This window comes from Trichosurus vulpecula, chromosome 6 (genome assembly GCF_011100635.1).
Source record: "Trichosurus vulpecula isolate mTriVul1 chromosome 6, mTriVul1.pri, whole genome shotgun sequence".
Lineage (NCBI taxonomy): Eukaryota > Metazoa > Chordata > Mammalia > Diprotodontia > Phalangeridae > Trichosurus > Trichosurus vulpecula.
In genome coordinates this window covers 244,438,824-244,456,088 of record NC_050578.1, presented here as the reverse complement: position 1 = coordinate 244,456,088, position 17,265 = coordinate 244,438,824, and the positions used below count along the sequence as shown (strand labels likewise).

General features: G+C 46.0%; 1 protein-coding gene across 1 annotated transcript in view; it reads right to left on the bottom strand.

Moving 5' to 3' along the window:
• The window catches only part of TCP11L1 (t-complex 11 like 1), a 34,449-nt gene extending 20,290 nt beyond the window's left edge, over window positions 1-14,159 (bottom strand). The window contains exons 1-2 of the mRNA XM_036763142.1: window positions 14,136-14,159; window positions 4,741-4,905 (exon numbers count right to left, since the gene is read on the bottom strand). Coding sequence (XP_036619037.1) covers window positions 4,741-4,882 — 142 coding nt within the window. The 5' untranslated portion in view covers window positions 4,883-4,905; window positions 14,136-14,159. The remainder of the gene's footprint in view (window positions 1-4,740; window positions 4,906-14,135) is intronic.
• Between the last annotated feature and the right edge of the window lie 3,106 nt (window positions 14,160-17,265).

Below are 17,265 nucleotides of genomic sequence, written 5' to 3'. Positions count from 1 at the left end.
GGCTGGCCCTCTCTCCACTCTGCTGTGCTGCCTTTAGGACTGAATTTGCCAGCACCTGGAGCTGTCCCAGAGGGGACGGAGGCTGAGGTCTGCAGTGGAAGGCTGGCTAGCTCACCACCTGTTGGCTAGGCTGTTGAGGGGATTCCTGTCCAGGTACTGCCTGGACTTAAGATTCTGTCATCTAATAGCTCTGGAGCTTGCAGACATGACAAGAGAACAGCCCAAAAAAACCTACCAAGACGAAACAAGGGGAATTCAGTCTAGCTTTTTAGGGAAAGTAGAGCCAGAGGCAGAAGCACAGACTGTGATAAAGTTCGGTGCTTTAAACCTGCATGGAGATCAGCCTGCCCCCAGATGTCCCACCCTAAGTCTGGTCCACTTACACAGTACCTTGACGAGCTGGAAACCCAATTGAATCAGTATGTTCTTGGGGAGACCAGCAAGCAAAGCATAGCACCAACAGGCATCAAATTCTGGGCCAAACAGAAGGACCCGAGAAGGGATGATGACCAATCTCCTCTGCAGTGAGGGCCTGGAAGATGGCGGCATACATGCCAAGATGGAGGCTCCAAGCAACATGATGGGGTGGCCCATGGAGGAGGCACAGCAGCACTATGGACAAAGCCAGTGGCCATCTCTGGCAGGGCCTTGCCACCTTGGTGGAAACATCATTGTACAGGGGCTGATCGTTGGCTTTGCAGTTTCACAAACTCAACTTTGTCAGCTTGGGAATGATGATTCACTAACCAAATGAATAAGAGATTGGTTCACATATAATTTGGTGACTTCTGACAGAAGAGTCACCTGGCAGATCTACTCCTTGTCATCTGCACAGGACAGGCTATCCTGGTGGACTGAGGTGTAGCGAATGACAGATTCAGGATGGAGAGGGACCTCCAAGGACCATCTGGTCCACCTCCCTCATGCTGCAGATGAGGAACAGAGGAGACAAAGGATTCACCCAAGGTCACACGATAATGGACCTGGCATTGGCTTGGTGAGCACAAAACTAGAATGGCAGTCAGTGACTCACACTGACGGAGCAAGCTTCCTGAGGTTTCTAAAGGGCTTTCTGCACAGAGATGCTCGTGTGGGTGTAGGTGGGGGCAGGCATCACCATCTCCAGTCTAAAAATGGTGAAACTGAGGCTCAGAGCCCAAAGTCACATGGCTAGTTAAGTGTGAGAAGCAGGATTAGAACCCAGGTCTCTTGCTTCCAGATCCAAATTTCTTTTCATTTTTTATACCACGCTATCTCATGCTCCATTCTAGGGAGAGTTCTGCCTAATGAATCAGTGCTGGAAAAACTGTGAGATTCTGGTTTCAAGATTCCTTATCAGTCACTAAAAACTCCTGTCTTTACAACACTGCCTTGTGTTCCATGTTCCAAAATTACAATTTATCTTTCATGAGTCACTTTTTAAATGGGAAGCTCCCTGAGGTTTTTTTTTGGGGGGGGGGGCAGGGAATAAGCATTTATATTAAATAAGTCCTCCTATGAGCCAGGCCTTGTGCTAAGCACTTCAACAACTATTATCTCATTTGGTCCTCATGACAACCCTGGGAGGCAAGCAGTGTTACTATCCCCATTTTACTGCTAAGGAGATTGAGGCAAACTTGCATGGGGTCCCACGAGCAGTAGGTGTCTGAGCCTGAATTTGAACTCGGGTCTTCCTGACTCCAGGCCCAGCTGCCCCAGACCCCTAAATCTCAGTTTTCTGACTGCTACAATCCACGCCCTGAGGTCAGCTCCTTCTGGAAAGGTTCCAGGAGATGGCTCATCACATCCATGTTTTTCCTTTTTGTAATCCTCGACTCAGAGGGTGCTCATACTTCCTGACCTTGAGGTCTATAAATCCTCTGTTCACTTAGAATGGAGAAAGGATACGGAATGCTGTAGCTAAGGAGGCCCAAAGGAGAGTTTTAGAGACCAGGTAGGACCCAGCAGGGGCAGGAGCCCTGGCCTCTGAGCCTTGACCTGCCCCCACATTGGCTGGGAGACCTTGGGAAACCTTTTCTTCTCTGAGGCCTATTTCCTAAGCTGTGAAATGAGGGCATCGGACTCGATGATTTGTTAAGTCTCTTCTGTGTCAAATCTCTTTTGTGAGCTGCACAGATTAGCTCACAGAGTGGGCTGAGACACGGCAGCCCCAGCCAAATGCCAGGGGCTACCCAGCAAAGAGAAATGGGAACAGATGAAAGAATTCTGATTTCCCTGGCAGGGCAAGGGCAGCCAGTAATAGGACAAAGAATGACTATAGTCACAGACCAAAGAATTGTCTTTTAATGAGAACTCACAGTCACAAATCACTTTTCACTGAGTCACAGAACCTCAGAATTGGAAGGGACTTCTGTGGCATGCAGCACATACCTGCATCCCCAAAAGAACCTCCTTTAGACCAGACACGTTGGTACCCAGCCTTTACTCAAAGATTGCCATGACGGGATGCGGGGGCAGGGTCTGCTTCTTCCAGAAGCGTCCCCTCTACTTGTGAAAAGTTCTCATTTTTAGTGAGGTTCTCCTGACATCAAGCATGAACTTGTCTCTCCAGCTTCTTATTCCCAGTTCTGCCCTCTGGGGCTACAGGACCAATCTGATCCCAGTTTCCCATGGCACTCCTTCAAATACTTCACACAGAACTATCACAGTCTCCTCCTCATCTTTTCCAGGGTAAATGTCTTCCAGTTCCTTCGACTGACCCTCATCTGCTGACTCCGCACTAAGGGCAGCCAGGAGAGAAAAGGCTGGGATGCACCATGCCATGCTTTCCTAACCACATGCGCTGGAGATGAGAGCCAGGAAGAGCATCAGGGCAGCTAATCCTTGGTTCCAGCAATCCCTGTGCTAGCTCCTGAGGATACAAAGACAAAAGAAAAATAGCTCCTGCCCTCAAGGGGCTTACATTCTCCTCAGGGATGAAACATCTAAACTGATGAATCACCCATGGGATCATCTGAAGCTGGCCTCCTGCGACCGGTGGCACACCAGCATCAGTGTCTAATAAGGAATGATAAATTCATTCATGAATATGAATGAATGAGTGAATTCATTAATTCCAAGATGAACTACATTACAAGAGGGCCTTCCTCTACTCACTAAAGAGACGCTTGGAGGAAGGGCAGAATAATCACCTGGGAAGTGCTCCGAACAATTCAAAAGAGCACCACAAGTGCCGGGAATGTCTGTACTTATTCTAACTCTCTGCCAACTGCATTTTAAAGAGATACCATCACTCTGACATACCTAAACTATGACAGGCCTTCAAAAAAAAATAACCACCTCAGTTTCTGGCACATTTACCAATTTTTTAGTAGCCCACAAAAAAAAAATCACAGGTTGGGGCAGCTTCTAGTGGGGCACATGGAAACCACCCTCTGATCCAGCCTCAGCACTGAATGTGACAGGCTCATACAAAGAAGTCCTCTCATACTCATGGGAGCCAAGCCCTGGGGCACCGGGGGTAGGATGTGGTAAATTCACAGCCATGCACAAACCAACACACACACGGTCACCTGCTCAACCCTGGAGGGAAACAAAAAAGTCAGACTCTCAGTGAGAAGGGCACATTTCACACACCCCGCAGGAGTTTTCTCATCTGTAAAATGAGGAGTCTCAGACTCACAGGACTGACCTGAAAGAACTGCTGCGAGGATCAAGGGGGAGGATGCATGCAAAGCATCATGTAAATTGTTTAAAAAAAAAGTAGGCAGAGAGGCAGAATGGAGCAGGAGAAAGAGCCCTGGACCTAGTGGCAGGAGAGACCGGAGCTCAAATCCCACCTTCAAAATCTATTCGTCACACAACCACAGGCAAGTGGGTTAAGTTCACTGAGCCACAAAATGGCAGCAATGCTATGGGCTGGAGTTGCACTGAAAGTACTATATAAATGTCAGTTAGCCTCTCCTCTCAGGACTGCTAGGGGACTATGGATACCACTGTTGGATGTGGCTGCTTTGTTGGTTGGTTTTGTTCAATTTGCTATTTATCAAAGTGGAGAGTTCAGTGGAGGTGAATGAAAGCGTACATGGAGAAACGACTGACGTAAAACCCTCCCAGAGGCACTAAATAGATAAAAGAAAAGTTAGAATATGATGAAGTACATCGGGAAGTCATGAAAGAGAGGAACGCGTTCTGGCTTTGGAGTTGAAGGACCTGGGTTCAAATTCTACCTTGAATGTGTGGTACCAGCATGACCTTAGGCAAGTCATGTACCTAACTCCTCTGGGGCTCCTCCTCCTTAGCATGAGGGGGTTGATGGCCTCTGAGATCCTTCGCAGCTCTAAACCTGTGATGCTATGCTTCGATGTTTTAAAAATAAAAGGTCATGGGATACCAATTTGGGGAGAAAAAAAAACAGAAGCATATAAATGTTAGCTATTATCATCATTTTTGTCCAGTTCTACCAAGACGTGCAGAGAAGCTACACTGCCCAGGAGGACAGAGGAAGGACAGCCAATCCGATCATTCTAAAATATTCATTTCCCTACGTAAGTGAAAGCCTGCAGGACTCACCCTGATGAGGCAATGAGCCAAGTCCTGCTGGACAAGGACAAGCAGCTTTTCTCCAATGTTAATTACTGGCCACATTTGTACCCTTAAATCACGTGCTGCTCAGTACATGCAGTGTGTGTGCCAGTCACCTCAAACAGGGACACGGGCACAGGCTAATGTGCCTGGCCTTTGGTGACCAGGCCTGCCCCTCTGCTGCTGGTGACATGGGAAAGGGGCTCATATGCTTACACTGAGGCCGTGGCAGTCTCTGCGGGCTGGGAGTGCTCTGCCGGATCCTCTTCCGGACCGATTCATCAGCCCTGTCTACACCATCTTCCAGGGTTTGCTCTGAATCGCTTGGGTGAGGCTTGTCATCACGGTTCTCGGACATTCTCAATGGGTTTATCCGATTTCCTAGGAAAGGAGAAAACAACCACCACAACAACAACCACAACAATGGAGTCACTGTTTTGTTCCTGGGACTCGGGGCCAGTCCCATTCCTCTCGGTAAAATGAGGACAAAGACAAGATGACGTTGCCCGATATAGCCCATTAACACCTGTGGGTTCTACATGAGCAGATGCTCTAGACCCCTGTGCATCACCACTTCTAAAAGGGTCCCATGGTTGGGACACATTGACCCACCCTCAAGGAATAAGAACTACAATAAGGACAGAACAAAGATTTGAATTTGGAGTCACAGGATAGAGTTCAGATTCTGACACTGCCAATTACTGAATATAGAACCTTGCACAAGTCACTAAACAGCCTTAACAAGTGGAGGAATGAATCTGGGTCATGGTTTCCAAAGGACAACAGGCCGTTTCCATGCTGTTTAAGTAGATTTATAACCACCCCAGGTCAGGCCCTTCCTTGCCCTTCTCATCTAGACTACCTGCAGTCTCTCTCTTCCATACCTTCCAAGCTGAAACTGGAAAGAAATCTCCCTTCTGATCAGGACACCCTCTACTCAAATGCCTGCTGTGGTGACCTACTCTATACCAAGTGAAGTCTCTAGTACTGGTTCTGGCATTCAAGGCCCTCCACGGTCCAGCTCTAACTTTCATCACAGCTGCTGACACTTGTAAAGAGCTTCAAGGTTCGCAAAATGCTTTACCCATACAGGGTGTCCCAAAAGTCTCGGTGCAGTTTTAAGTTTAAGTAATAATAGCACCTACCTTTCAGGGTTGTGAAGATCAACTGAATTAACACAGGGGGTCCCAAAGGTCAGCACTGACGCTCCTGGGACGCTCCCTATTGATCCACTTGTGCCTTACAACAACCCTGGCAGGTAGGTGCCATTATTATCCTCGTTTTGCAGATGAGGAAGTTTGAGGCAGACAGAGGTTGACTTGCCCAGGGTTTCGCAGCTAGGAGATGTCTGCAACTGGATTTGAATTCGGGTCTTCCTGACTCCAAGTTCTGAGCTCTAGCCCCTGGGCCACCTGGCTGCCCTTATCCTATGACCCTACCTCCCATGATCCCTTCACATACTCTACGTTCCAGCCCAAATGGACTTCCCCGCTTCTCTCACCCTGTCTTCTCCTCCCATCTTGGTGCCTTTGATCTCACCATCACTCGTACCTGGAATCACTTCCCATTTATCTCTGTCTCTTCTTCAAAGTGAGGGTGCTGGACTCTAGAATCCCATGACCCCAAGTTAATAGGTAGAGATTCTAATGAGATAATATCTGTAAAGTGCTTAGCCCAGAGCCTGGCACATAGTAGGCACTTAATACTAGTTTCCTTCCTCCCTACTGAAGTAATTCTCTTCCTTTAAGACCCAATTTAAATGATGCCTCCTCCATGAAGCCAGTCAGTCAGTCAACTAGCATGTTTTTAAGTACCTACTATGTGCCAGACACTGTGCTAAGCAGTAGGGATAAAAAGAAAAGCAAAAAATAATCCAGTCCTTTCTCTCAAGGAACTCCCAATCTGATGGGGAGACAACACACAAAAATCTATGTCCAAACAAGATACACACAGGATAAATGGGAGGCGGGGGGGGGGGGTGTCCCTGAGGGAAAGCACTAAGACTGGGGAAGATGGAAAGGAGGCTTCTTGTAGAAGAAGGTGAGACTTGAAGGAAACCAGGGAAGTCAGAAGGTGGAGATGAAGGGAGAGAGAGTTCCAGGTAACAGAGACATCCAGGGAAAATGCATGAGTCAGGGGACCATGTCATTGGATCACAGAGAACAGGGAGGGGACTAAGGCATAAGGCCACAGGAAAGGTAGGAAGGGGCTAGGCTAGGAAGGGGTTTAAAAGTTAAACATATGACCAAACAAAATATAGAGAACATTATGAAATGCAAAATAGATGATTTTGATTACATTAAATTGCAAAGTTTTTCACAAACAAAACCAGTGCAACCAAGATTAGAAAGGAAGAAGAAAGCTGGGAAACAATTTTTTACAGCCAGCGTCTCTGACAAAGTTCTCATTTCTAAAATATATAGAGAACTGAATCAAATTTATAAGAATACAAACCATTCCCCAATCGATAAGTGGCCAAAGGATATAAACAGTCAGTTTTCAGAGGAAGAAATTAAAGCTATCTATAGTCATGAAAAAATGCTCTAAATCACTATTGATTAGAGAAATGCCAATCAAAATGATTCTGAGGTACCATATTACACCTACCAGATTGGCAAACATCACAAAATAGGAAAATGATAAATGTTGGAGAAGATGTGGGAAAATTGGAACACTAAAGCATTGTTGGTGGAGTTGTGGACTGATCCAACTATTCTGGAGAGCAATTTGGAACTATGTCCAAAGGGCTATAAAATTGTGCATAACCTCTGACCCAGCAATACCACTTCTAGGGCTGTATTCCAAAAGGATCATAAAAAAGAGAAAAGGACCCACATATACAAAAATATTTATAGCAGCTCTTTTTGTGGTGGCAAAGAATTGGAAACTGAGGGGATGTTCCTCAACTGGAGAATGGCTGAACAAGTTGTGGTATATGAATGAAATGGAATACTATTATACTATAAGAAATCATGAGCAAGCAGACTTCAGAAAAACCTGGAAAGACTTATATGAACTGATGTTGAGTAAAGTGAGCAGAACCAGGAGAATATTGTACACAATAACAGCCACATTGTGCAATGACTGTCTTTGATAGACTTAGCTCTTCTCATCAATGCGAGGATCTAAGACAACTCCAAAAGACTCACAATGGAAAATGGTGTCCACATCCAGAGAAAGCAGATGGAAGCTTATCATGTGCTCTCCTTTTCTTTTGTTGTTTTGTTTCTTCTCTCTCATGGTTCCTCCCATTAGTTCTAATTCTTCTTTACATCATGACTAATATGAAAATATATTTACTATGAATGTATAAGAAGAGCCTATATCAGATTGCAATGGGGAGAGGGGAGAGGAGGGAGGGGGAAAAATTTAAAACTCAAAATCTTATGGAAGTAAATGTTGAAAATTAAAAATTATATATATATATATATTTTTTTTAAAAAGCTAAACAGAGGATTTGAAAGCCCTTTATTAAGAGATAATAAGGAGCCACTGGAGTTTATTGGATGCGGGGGACATGATCAGACCTGTGCATGAAGAAAATCACTTTGGCAGCTGAATGGAGGATGGAATTAATGAGGAAAGAGAGCTGAGGCAGGCAGCCCCACTGGTGGCTATTTTGATAGGCCAGGCAAGAGCAGATAGGGGCCTGCCCCTGGGTGGTGGCAGTGTCTGAGGAAAGAATGCATCTATAGGAGATGTCATCAAGGTACCTTTACAGCTGATGGCCTATGGTGGGGGGTAAGAGTGAGTAGATGATGATACCTAGATTTTGAGCTGGGGTGACTGGGAGCATAGTGGGACCCTTGACAATAATGGGTAGGTTAGGAAGAGGGAAGGGTTTTGGGGAAAAGATAACGAGTTCAGCTTTGGACACACTGAGTTTAAGATGTCTGCAGGACATCCAATTTGAGATGTCTAATAGGCAGTCGAAGATTAGAGACTGGAAACTGGAACAGAGAGTTGGGGAGAGATTAGAAGAGAGAGAACAAATGGTGGGCGGTGATGAGACCACCTAATGAAATTACACAGCGCAAGAGCAGGGCCAGGTCCTCCCCACATTGGGTGGCTGCCTAGGTGTCTCCTTGGCCCCTTACCCCACTCTTTATCATCCTAGTAGTGACCTGTTCTTGTTCCAATCTCTGTTAGACTATGAGCTTCTTGACGGCAGGGCCTGCATGATGCCTTCCATTTAATAAGCACTGGATAAATGTTTGCTGAACTGCAGCAAACAGCTTAGGAACCATGTTCCTAGGAAATCTTTGCAAGAAATATCTTGGAAAAATGCTTATACATTCAAAGAAAAGAGGAACACAGAAAAACATGGGAAGACTGGTGTATGAGCTTGATTCACAGCACTGCCACCTTCTACCTGTATCATTTCATCTGAGACTCAGTTTCTTCATCTGTAAACTGAGGAGCTCATATTATGACGATCTCAGAGGTGCCTTCCAAGTCTTTATCTGTGATCCTAAGTCAGGCAGAGGGGAGGCAGCAGACTAACGACCACCATCCACACACTGGCTACAACTAGATAAAAATGGTACCCTCATCAACAAGCAATAATGAAATCCATGGGGGAAACACTACAGAATGAAAAGACATTGGAAGGGGGCGCGGAGGCAGGAAGGATATCACTGTCACCATTGTGTGTGTTAAGACACCTAATTTTAAAAAACCAAACTGTATCATTTGGTGCTTATGGCTGTTCAGGTGATTGTTTTGTTTTGTGGATGATTATTGTTAACAATAATGCAGATGAAATGAACACATTAAAAAGGAATCCCAGCCTCTCCTCTAGGGCAGCAGGCTGGAGAGTGAAGTGGGAAACCGCGGACCAGAGTGGGGTGTGGGGTGGCTGGGGTTTGGGGCTAAGTAAACCAGGTCTAACACTCCACACTTTCGTTTGGATTGAGGTAAATCCTAAACCCGGCTGTCATAGGAGCTTCTAATGGATTCTAAGAGGTTTTGTGATATTTAGTTTTTTCCCCCAGGTCCCTTGCTGTTGTGGGATGTTAACAACCGCAATTGAAGGAGAGGTATGTGGGGAACAGGTTGCAGTGGTTTTTTTTTTTTTCAACAGGGATGTCCATTGCTGAAAATAATTGGCACTTGGACTGTCTTAAGTCATGGAATAACAAAGAGCATCTCCATAAACACTAATTAGATGCTATCCCCCCAGCTGGAAGGTGATCAAAGCAAGGTGCTGCGGCTTTAGGGAGGCTTCCTAGCAGCCTGTGCTCAGCAGGGCAGAGAAAAGGAGACCATATCATATTCATCTGAGACCTGAGGAGAAACTCCAGGCAAGAGAATGGAGGGGGTGGCAATGGAAGTGGAATTTTCCAGGCCTGCATCAATAACATGAGAGTTTGACGACTGCACCTTTCCCCTTTCTCTCTGGGTGGGAAAAAAGGTACTGAAACTCTCGGATGCTTCCTCATCCCTCGTGCCCGACCCTAAACAGGATCTGAAATGCCCTAACTTTGTAGTGGTGGTGGTGGGGGTTGTTTTGGTCAAGGTTCCATCACCATGGGATCCTTAACCTTTTTTGTGCCCTGGACCCTCAGGCAATGGCACTATGGTGACCCCCTCTTATGAAGTGTTTTTAAAAGCATAAAACAAAATACACAGGATTACAAAAGAAACTAATTATGTGGAAATAGTAACTGAAGTAATAAGACCAGTTCTCCAGGCTAAGAAGCCTGGAAACATTACCAGGATGTTTTATGTGAGAAAGCGAAAACATTTGATTTGAGAAATCCAGGGCCCAGACTAAGAGGCCACTGAGTCCAACCCCTCCATCATTTTACAGTTGTAGAAACTCAGACGTAGAGAGATCAAGAAGCTTGGTCAGGGTCACACTGTTAGAATGGGAATCGGGATTTAAACCCAAGCTCTCCTGATTCCAAATTCCCAGCACTCTGTCCACTGTCAACAGGACCAGGGGACCCCTTAACAGTCCATAACACCAGTACTCTGCACAGTAAGCAGAACCAAGACCTAGGTTTCTTCTTCACAACTCATATCTCTGCTTCAAGGACTTGGAATTTTGCCAGTCATACCTCCATGGAGATAGAGCACAATCAATCAACCGATCAACATTTATTAAGCCATTACTATGTGCCAGGCACTGTGCTAAAAGCTGAGGCTACAAAGAAAAAGCAAAAAAAAAAAAATAGTCTGTCGTCAGGGAGCTTGCTTTCTAATGGGGAGACAATATGTATATAAATAAGTATATAAGACATACAGAATAGATGGCAGATCATCTTTGAGGGGAAGGCATTCAATAGCTGCTGTGTCCACTTTACACTAACTAGAAAACCTTTTATTTATATGTGTGTGTGTGTATATGTGTGTGTATATGCATATACTATATTATATAGGTATATATGTCATATTGTCTATATTCATTATACAATTATCCCATGCACATTTCAACTTTTTATGAGAAGCTCATATTATGATGATCTCAGAGGTGCCTTCTAAGTCTTTATCTATGATCCTAAGTCAGGCAGAGGGGAGGCAACAGACTAACAACCACCATCCACACGCTGGCTACAACCATGTAAAAATGGTACCCTCATCAATAAGCAATAATGAAATCCAACGGGGAAATGCTACAGAATGAAAAGACATTGGAAGGGGGCATGGAGGCAAGAAAGATATCACTGTCACCATTGTATTAAGATACATAATTTTAAAAATCCAAATTGTATATAATTTGGTGCTTATGGTTGTACAGGTGACATTTGGTTTTTTTCCCCAGGTCCCTTTCTGTTGTGGGATGTTAACAACCACAACTGAGGGAGAGGTGTGTGGGGAACAGGACATCATGTTTTTTTCAACTGAGGTTTTGATACGTCGCGGGTCAGTATGGGAAATTAAATGGGAATTTTGGGAGAGTTTTGTGGAAGGTGCAGCAGATGACATAAAAAAGTTTGGAAATTCAGAAATGCATGAAATATAAATATATAGTATTATATAATATCAATATATTTTATCTTTTAATACCATAATAATTCAGATTTCTCCTCTGGTACAAAGGCAGGGCCAAAAAATTTTACAAAAACCCCCAAGATGTGGAAGAGATAACTACATACTATTGTATATATATATATACATATATATATGTATATATATACACACACATACATATACATACATATACACACACATATATATAAACAATTGTGTATATATTATATATAATATACACAAACACACAAAATAATAAAATGTATCCATAGATAGATAGATAGATAGATAGATAACGACTGGACAGATCTAGTCATTTCATTGGTATAAAGAACTCCCAGATGAGGAAACTTCCTCTTCCAATTCAGATCTACATTTTATAGTCATAGAGACTAAAAGATTAAGTTTCTTGCCCAGGTCATTAAATCAGTATGTTTCACAGGGCCTTGAAGCTAGAACTTCCTATTTCTGCAACCTTGTTTCACATATATTTCTAAAACTCCACATTGATGGGGCTGTTGGGAAACAAACACTTGTATACATTGTTGCTGGACTGGCATAAACATTTTGGGAAGGCAATACACAATCAGAGTTTTGACCTTGACCCAGTGGATTCTATTAAGACTTTATTGTAAAACATGACAAAAGGGTGAAGGGACCTATTTGTATAAAAATATACATAGCTACTCTCTCTCTCTAAATACACATATACATACATACACATATATAATTAAAACAACCTATACATCCAACAATTTGAGAATCACTAAATAAATTATGAGAAACAGTAAGATGCTTTGAATAGAAGGGCAGCTTTGAAGTTAGGAAGACCTGGGTTCAAGTCCTGTCTCTGACAGATATCCACTAATGTGTTCATAGGCATACCTGTATGACCTTGGACAAGTTTCTGAGCCTTAGTTTTTCTCATCTATAAAATGAGGAGGTTGGATCACTAAACTTATAATCCTATTAAGTGCCCCAAGCAACTCTACAACACCTTAAGATGTTTGTATTAATGGAGACAGTTTACACCAATGAAATCCTAGGTCTGGATCTGTACCCCTCTGTCCCCAAGATATTAATGGAATGGAAGATCATGGTTCCATAAAAATGACAAATATGAAGCAAACATGGAAATATGGGAAGACCTACAAAGAAATAATGAAAACTGAAAGCGGCAGACCCGGAACTGCACACACATTGACAACTAGATAAAAAAAGAAAAAGGGAAGAAGTAAGAGAAAGCCAGAAGTAGCAGAATTTCTAACAGGCACAGAAAAGGACACTAAGCAAAAACTTTGTCTATTTGTTAATTTATTTGGTTCTACCTTGTTAAATGCTAAGGCTTTTTGTAAACATTTAATTCATTATTTTGCATAGCAGATTGTATTTGCTGAGTCATTAGTTTACAAATTTCTTTTTTTTTTTTTAATTTAAAGAAAAGTTGTCGTAGCCCTAAAGTTCACCATATCCCTAACCTCCCCTCCCCCTCTTCATCCTTCTGGGGGTGGCTAGCATCCATCCCAAGGGGACAGCCACGCTTCCCCCTCCCCCAGAGGCTGGGCTGCTGGACAGCTCTGTTCCCCCATCATCTGCCCACCACCATCTCCTGAGACCCTGTAGACCTTATAACTTGCCCAGTTTCTACGCCCCAAAGTCCCCTCTCACTCCATACTCATCCACCTCACTCCACCGTTCCACCCTTAGGACTTCCCGGACTCTCCATCAGCCCTGGAGGTGAACTGTGTGTTAGGTGCTGAATCCTCCCACCAAAGTGCGAGCTCCCCGACAGCAGGGGCTCTTCCTGCTTGTACTCCCAGCCCTCTGGCCGATGCTGGGACACAGCCGACGCTTAATAAGCGCAGTTTTCCCATTCATCCCCTCACTTATGGCCAACCTGAACATGAGCTTTCGATCTCATAGTGGGTAAATCAATCGTGGCCCCAGTGCAAGCTCCATCTCTTCAGAGCCTCGCCCATCTGGGCTCCTGAGGCTCTGATTGGCTCTAGGCATTGACATTTACGTAATGTGCATCTAACGGGCAGTTACCCTCTTCATCTTCCCAGGTTCCCGACAACACGGTCTTTGAAATGCCTCGGAGACAATGAGTATTTTCAGATTCGTGTAATAGGAATTGACCTCGGGGGCTGGGGCGCTTTGTCTCAAGATCAAGCGGGATCTTGGGAGAAACCCCAGTAGGGGCAAAGTGGAAGCACTGGAAAAGAGCCGAGGGTCTATCAGGGGGTCAGGAAGACCCGAGTTCAAATCCGGCTGCATACACTTCCTAGCTGAGGGTCCCTGGGCTGCGTCACTTCGCCTTGGCTTGCCTCAATTTCCCCATCTGTATGATGGGGATCACACGGGCAGCTGCCTCGCAGGGTCGAGATAATGGATATAGAACGTCTGGCACAGTGCCCCGCACACAGTGGGCGCACGTGGTGGGGGGCGCGGATGACTTTGCCCTTTTTCCTGCACCCCCAGCACCCGTGCTCTGCCCCCCAACTAGGCCCCCGCCCCTGTCCTGCAGCACCGGGCCGGCGCGACGCCCGGGCGGCTCCTCCGGCCCGAGGATGCTCTTCGGAGGCCGCAGCCTCCCCGCCCCTCCCCCTCCCCCCCCTCCCGGTCCCCTGGCTTACCGCGAGCCGCGCCGGGGCCCAAAGGCTCGGGAGCACGCACCACCGTGACTCAGGCGGACGCTGGAGCGGGAGCAGGGGCGGCAGCGGGCAGGGGGCGGGCCCAGAGCAGCCGAGCCCCGCGAGCCTCTGGCTGGGAAGCCGCCCAGCGGTCCTCGGCGGACTGGGGGCGGGGAGCGCGGGAGCGCGGCGCCGCTGCCAGAAGAGCTCAGGGCGCCGCCATCTTGTTGTACGGAAGCGCGAGGGAGCGCGCACGCGCGGGAGCTGGAGCCGCTAGCTCCGCCCCGCTCCGCCCCGCCCCGCCCCGCGCTCCCCACCGCGGCTCGGGGACAAAGGCCACAACAACTCTCAGGCCTCCAGGCTGCCAGCCCTTCTTTTAAATCACAGTTATTAACAGAAACGAGAACCTTAACCGCGAATACCACAAACCTCGCTTGGCATCGCTTACTTGTGAATGACGTCAGCGCAGGCGGCGTCGGGGCTGAAACTGCCTCAGTACTTGGTCCGAGGGCTTCCTGCCCGCGGGCTCCTCTTTATCTCTTTGGGAGCAGAACTTCGAGGCCCGCTTTAGCACGCAGTTGCAGCTTCGGGTTCCAGCCTGTCCTCTGTGGGCACCCTCCTCCCCTAGCCTTTCTTTCTAGCCTTCTCTAGATTGGGGAGGGGGGCATAGAGAAGAGGAAGAACAAGTGGTAGCTGACCTATAAAGGGACTGCAGAATTTGGTGCTGGAAAACACCTTGGAGATAGAGACCAACATCCTAAATTATATAGTTGAGAGAAGTTCAATTAAACCACGGCTCCTGGTCACACAAGAAATCAACAGCAAAGAAAACATTTGAACCCCATCCAAAGCCGCCCCCCGAATCTGGCACTCACTCTTCCCTTGTTTTCATGCTACCCCATCATTCCCCTCTTTAAAGAAACAACCGAGAGTAGCTTGGAGTCCCCAGGTAAGTTTCCCTTGGGCTTATCAGGTATGGGAGGGGCTGTCCGGCTGAGCGGTGGGGGGGCTACAGCCACCTCAACCCCGCATGACCTTTTCCTTCCAGACTGAGCCCCTCTCCCTGTCATGCACCTCTTCGTAAGGACGTTCTGAGCATCTCCTCTGCACATCCCACCTAGCCCCGTAGCCCAGTGACCATGATCGCGTCGCTCACGACCTTCCTCCTCCTAACAGGAGGGTCGGGCAGGTGGACGCGGCTGCTGAGTGGTTTTCACTCGTGTCCGACTCTTCGTGACCCCACCGGGGGTTTTCTTGGCAGAGATCCTGCAGCGGTTTGGCCATAGCCTCACAAACTTCCCCAAGGGAAGGTGTCGTTTAGTCACCTGTTTGCTGAATGACTCTTCAGTCACCTATATCCTCCCACTAGGGCTTTTAGAGGACCCTATTTCACGAGGATCTGTAAAGAATGGTTCTCTTTACACCTAAGTTATCCCTGCCTTCTTGTCCCACGCCTGGGTCTCCCCAGATTGCTTATGACCCGAGACATTTGAGGACTAGCCGGTTTTTGGTGATGGCTGACGAAGTTCAGGAGGGCACATGGGCAAGCACGGCAGTTACTGTCTTAAATGAAAAGTCCATTGGCAGCGGAGGGAACTACCTAACAGTGTACAAGCATTTCTTCTTTGTAAACATCTACATTTCAATAGACGAGTTCATGATACCTTTTAAAGAAGGGGCACTGATGTACCTTGTTGGATTTTAATATAAAGTCCAAGCCTCAGATCCGTAAGGACTAAAGGAGAGCTCGACGTCGGGCACTGTCATCATGCCCTGTCAGGGAGGTGAGGTGGTATATAGAGGGATAAGAATGACAATCGGGCCAGACCCAAGTCTGAATCTGGACTAACTGTATTTCAGTGACAGGAAGGTCCCTTGAGGGCACCAGGCTGTTCCCACAACTATAGAAGGTGGCATCATCAAGATCAAAGGAGACATATTCCATGTGTCCTAAGAAGGAAGAAAATGATGTTTTCCCTTCTTAATTTCAGTTCCTTTTTTCTTTTTTTATTTCATAGAGAAAAGTCTTGATTTGTCTTTTAAAAAAAATTTAAGGTTGACATTTTAAAACAGTTTGTCACCTTTTTTACATCTGCTTTCTGGAATCTTAGCAGATTTTTAGTTATTTTTATAATTAATTGGAATCTTAAGAATGCAACAAGACTGGCAATTGAGTATTCCATTTTCATAATGCTGACATATGAGTATTTTAGCAACAGCTTCTTTGAAAAAAATCAAAGAGAATTTTTGAAAAGTCCCATTAGCATGTTTCATTTTTGTACTTGCCTCTGGTTTAGGTTTCTTTGAAAGAACTCTACAGCCTGGGGCAGGGATAAGAACTCTACTGTCAGTCAGAACACCTGGGTTCTAGGCCCAGGCCCACAATTTCCTAAGTGGTGTAAGCAGCAAGTTAAAAATGGGCAATACTAGGAAGAGTAAGTAAGAGTACTAGAAAAAGAGGTAAAGGACTGGACGAGGAATAAAGAAACTTGGCTTTGAGTCCCAACTCTGAAATAATTTGCCCAAGGTCATCTCTCATTTGTCAAAAAAGGGGATTATACTGGCTGGTATCAGCAGCTCCTATGTTGGCTAGCCCTCTTTGCCTGGATGTCCCAAAGAGAACCCATCTTTTCCCTCCTAAATTCCCTGGTTCTGTATACAAGTCACCCTCACTCCCCATAAGCAGTAAGTGGCCAAGCCTTGGCCATCTTACACCCAAACCACCCTGGTGCAGGCTCTTATCACTTACCTGGATGCCTGCCATAGCCCCCTACTTCAGTTCTCTGCCTCCAGTCCTCCCCTCTTCAGACCATCTGTTCTCCACCTCTGACAAACCACCTAACTGTTCCTATCTGACTAGGTTGCTGTCCATTGCCTCCAAGAGAAAATGAAATGCCTTCATCCGGCCTTGAGAGCTCCTCACAATCCAACTCCGGCTTGTCCTTCCAGGCTAATTGGATGCTATATTCCAGCCAGATTGGCCTCCTTCAGCTGGAAGATGACATTCTCCCTCCCACACTGGTGCTTTGGCACAAGCCCATGTTGGGTAAGCTCTCCCTCCCCTGGAATCTTTCAAGCCTTACTTTAAATGCCACCTCTTTCAAGAGGCCTTTTCTCATTTCCTCCAAATTGT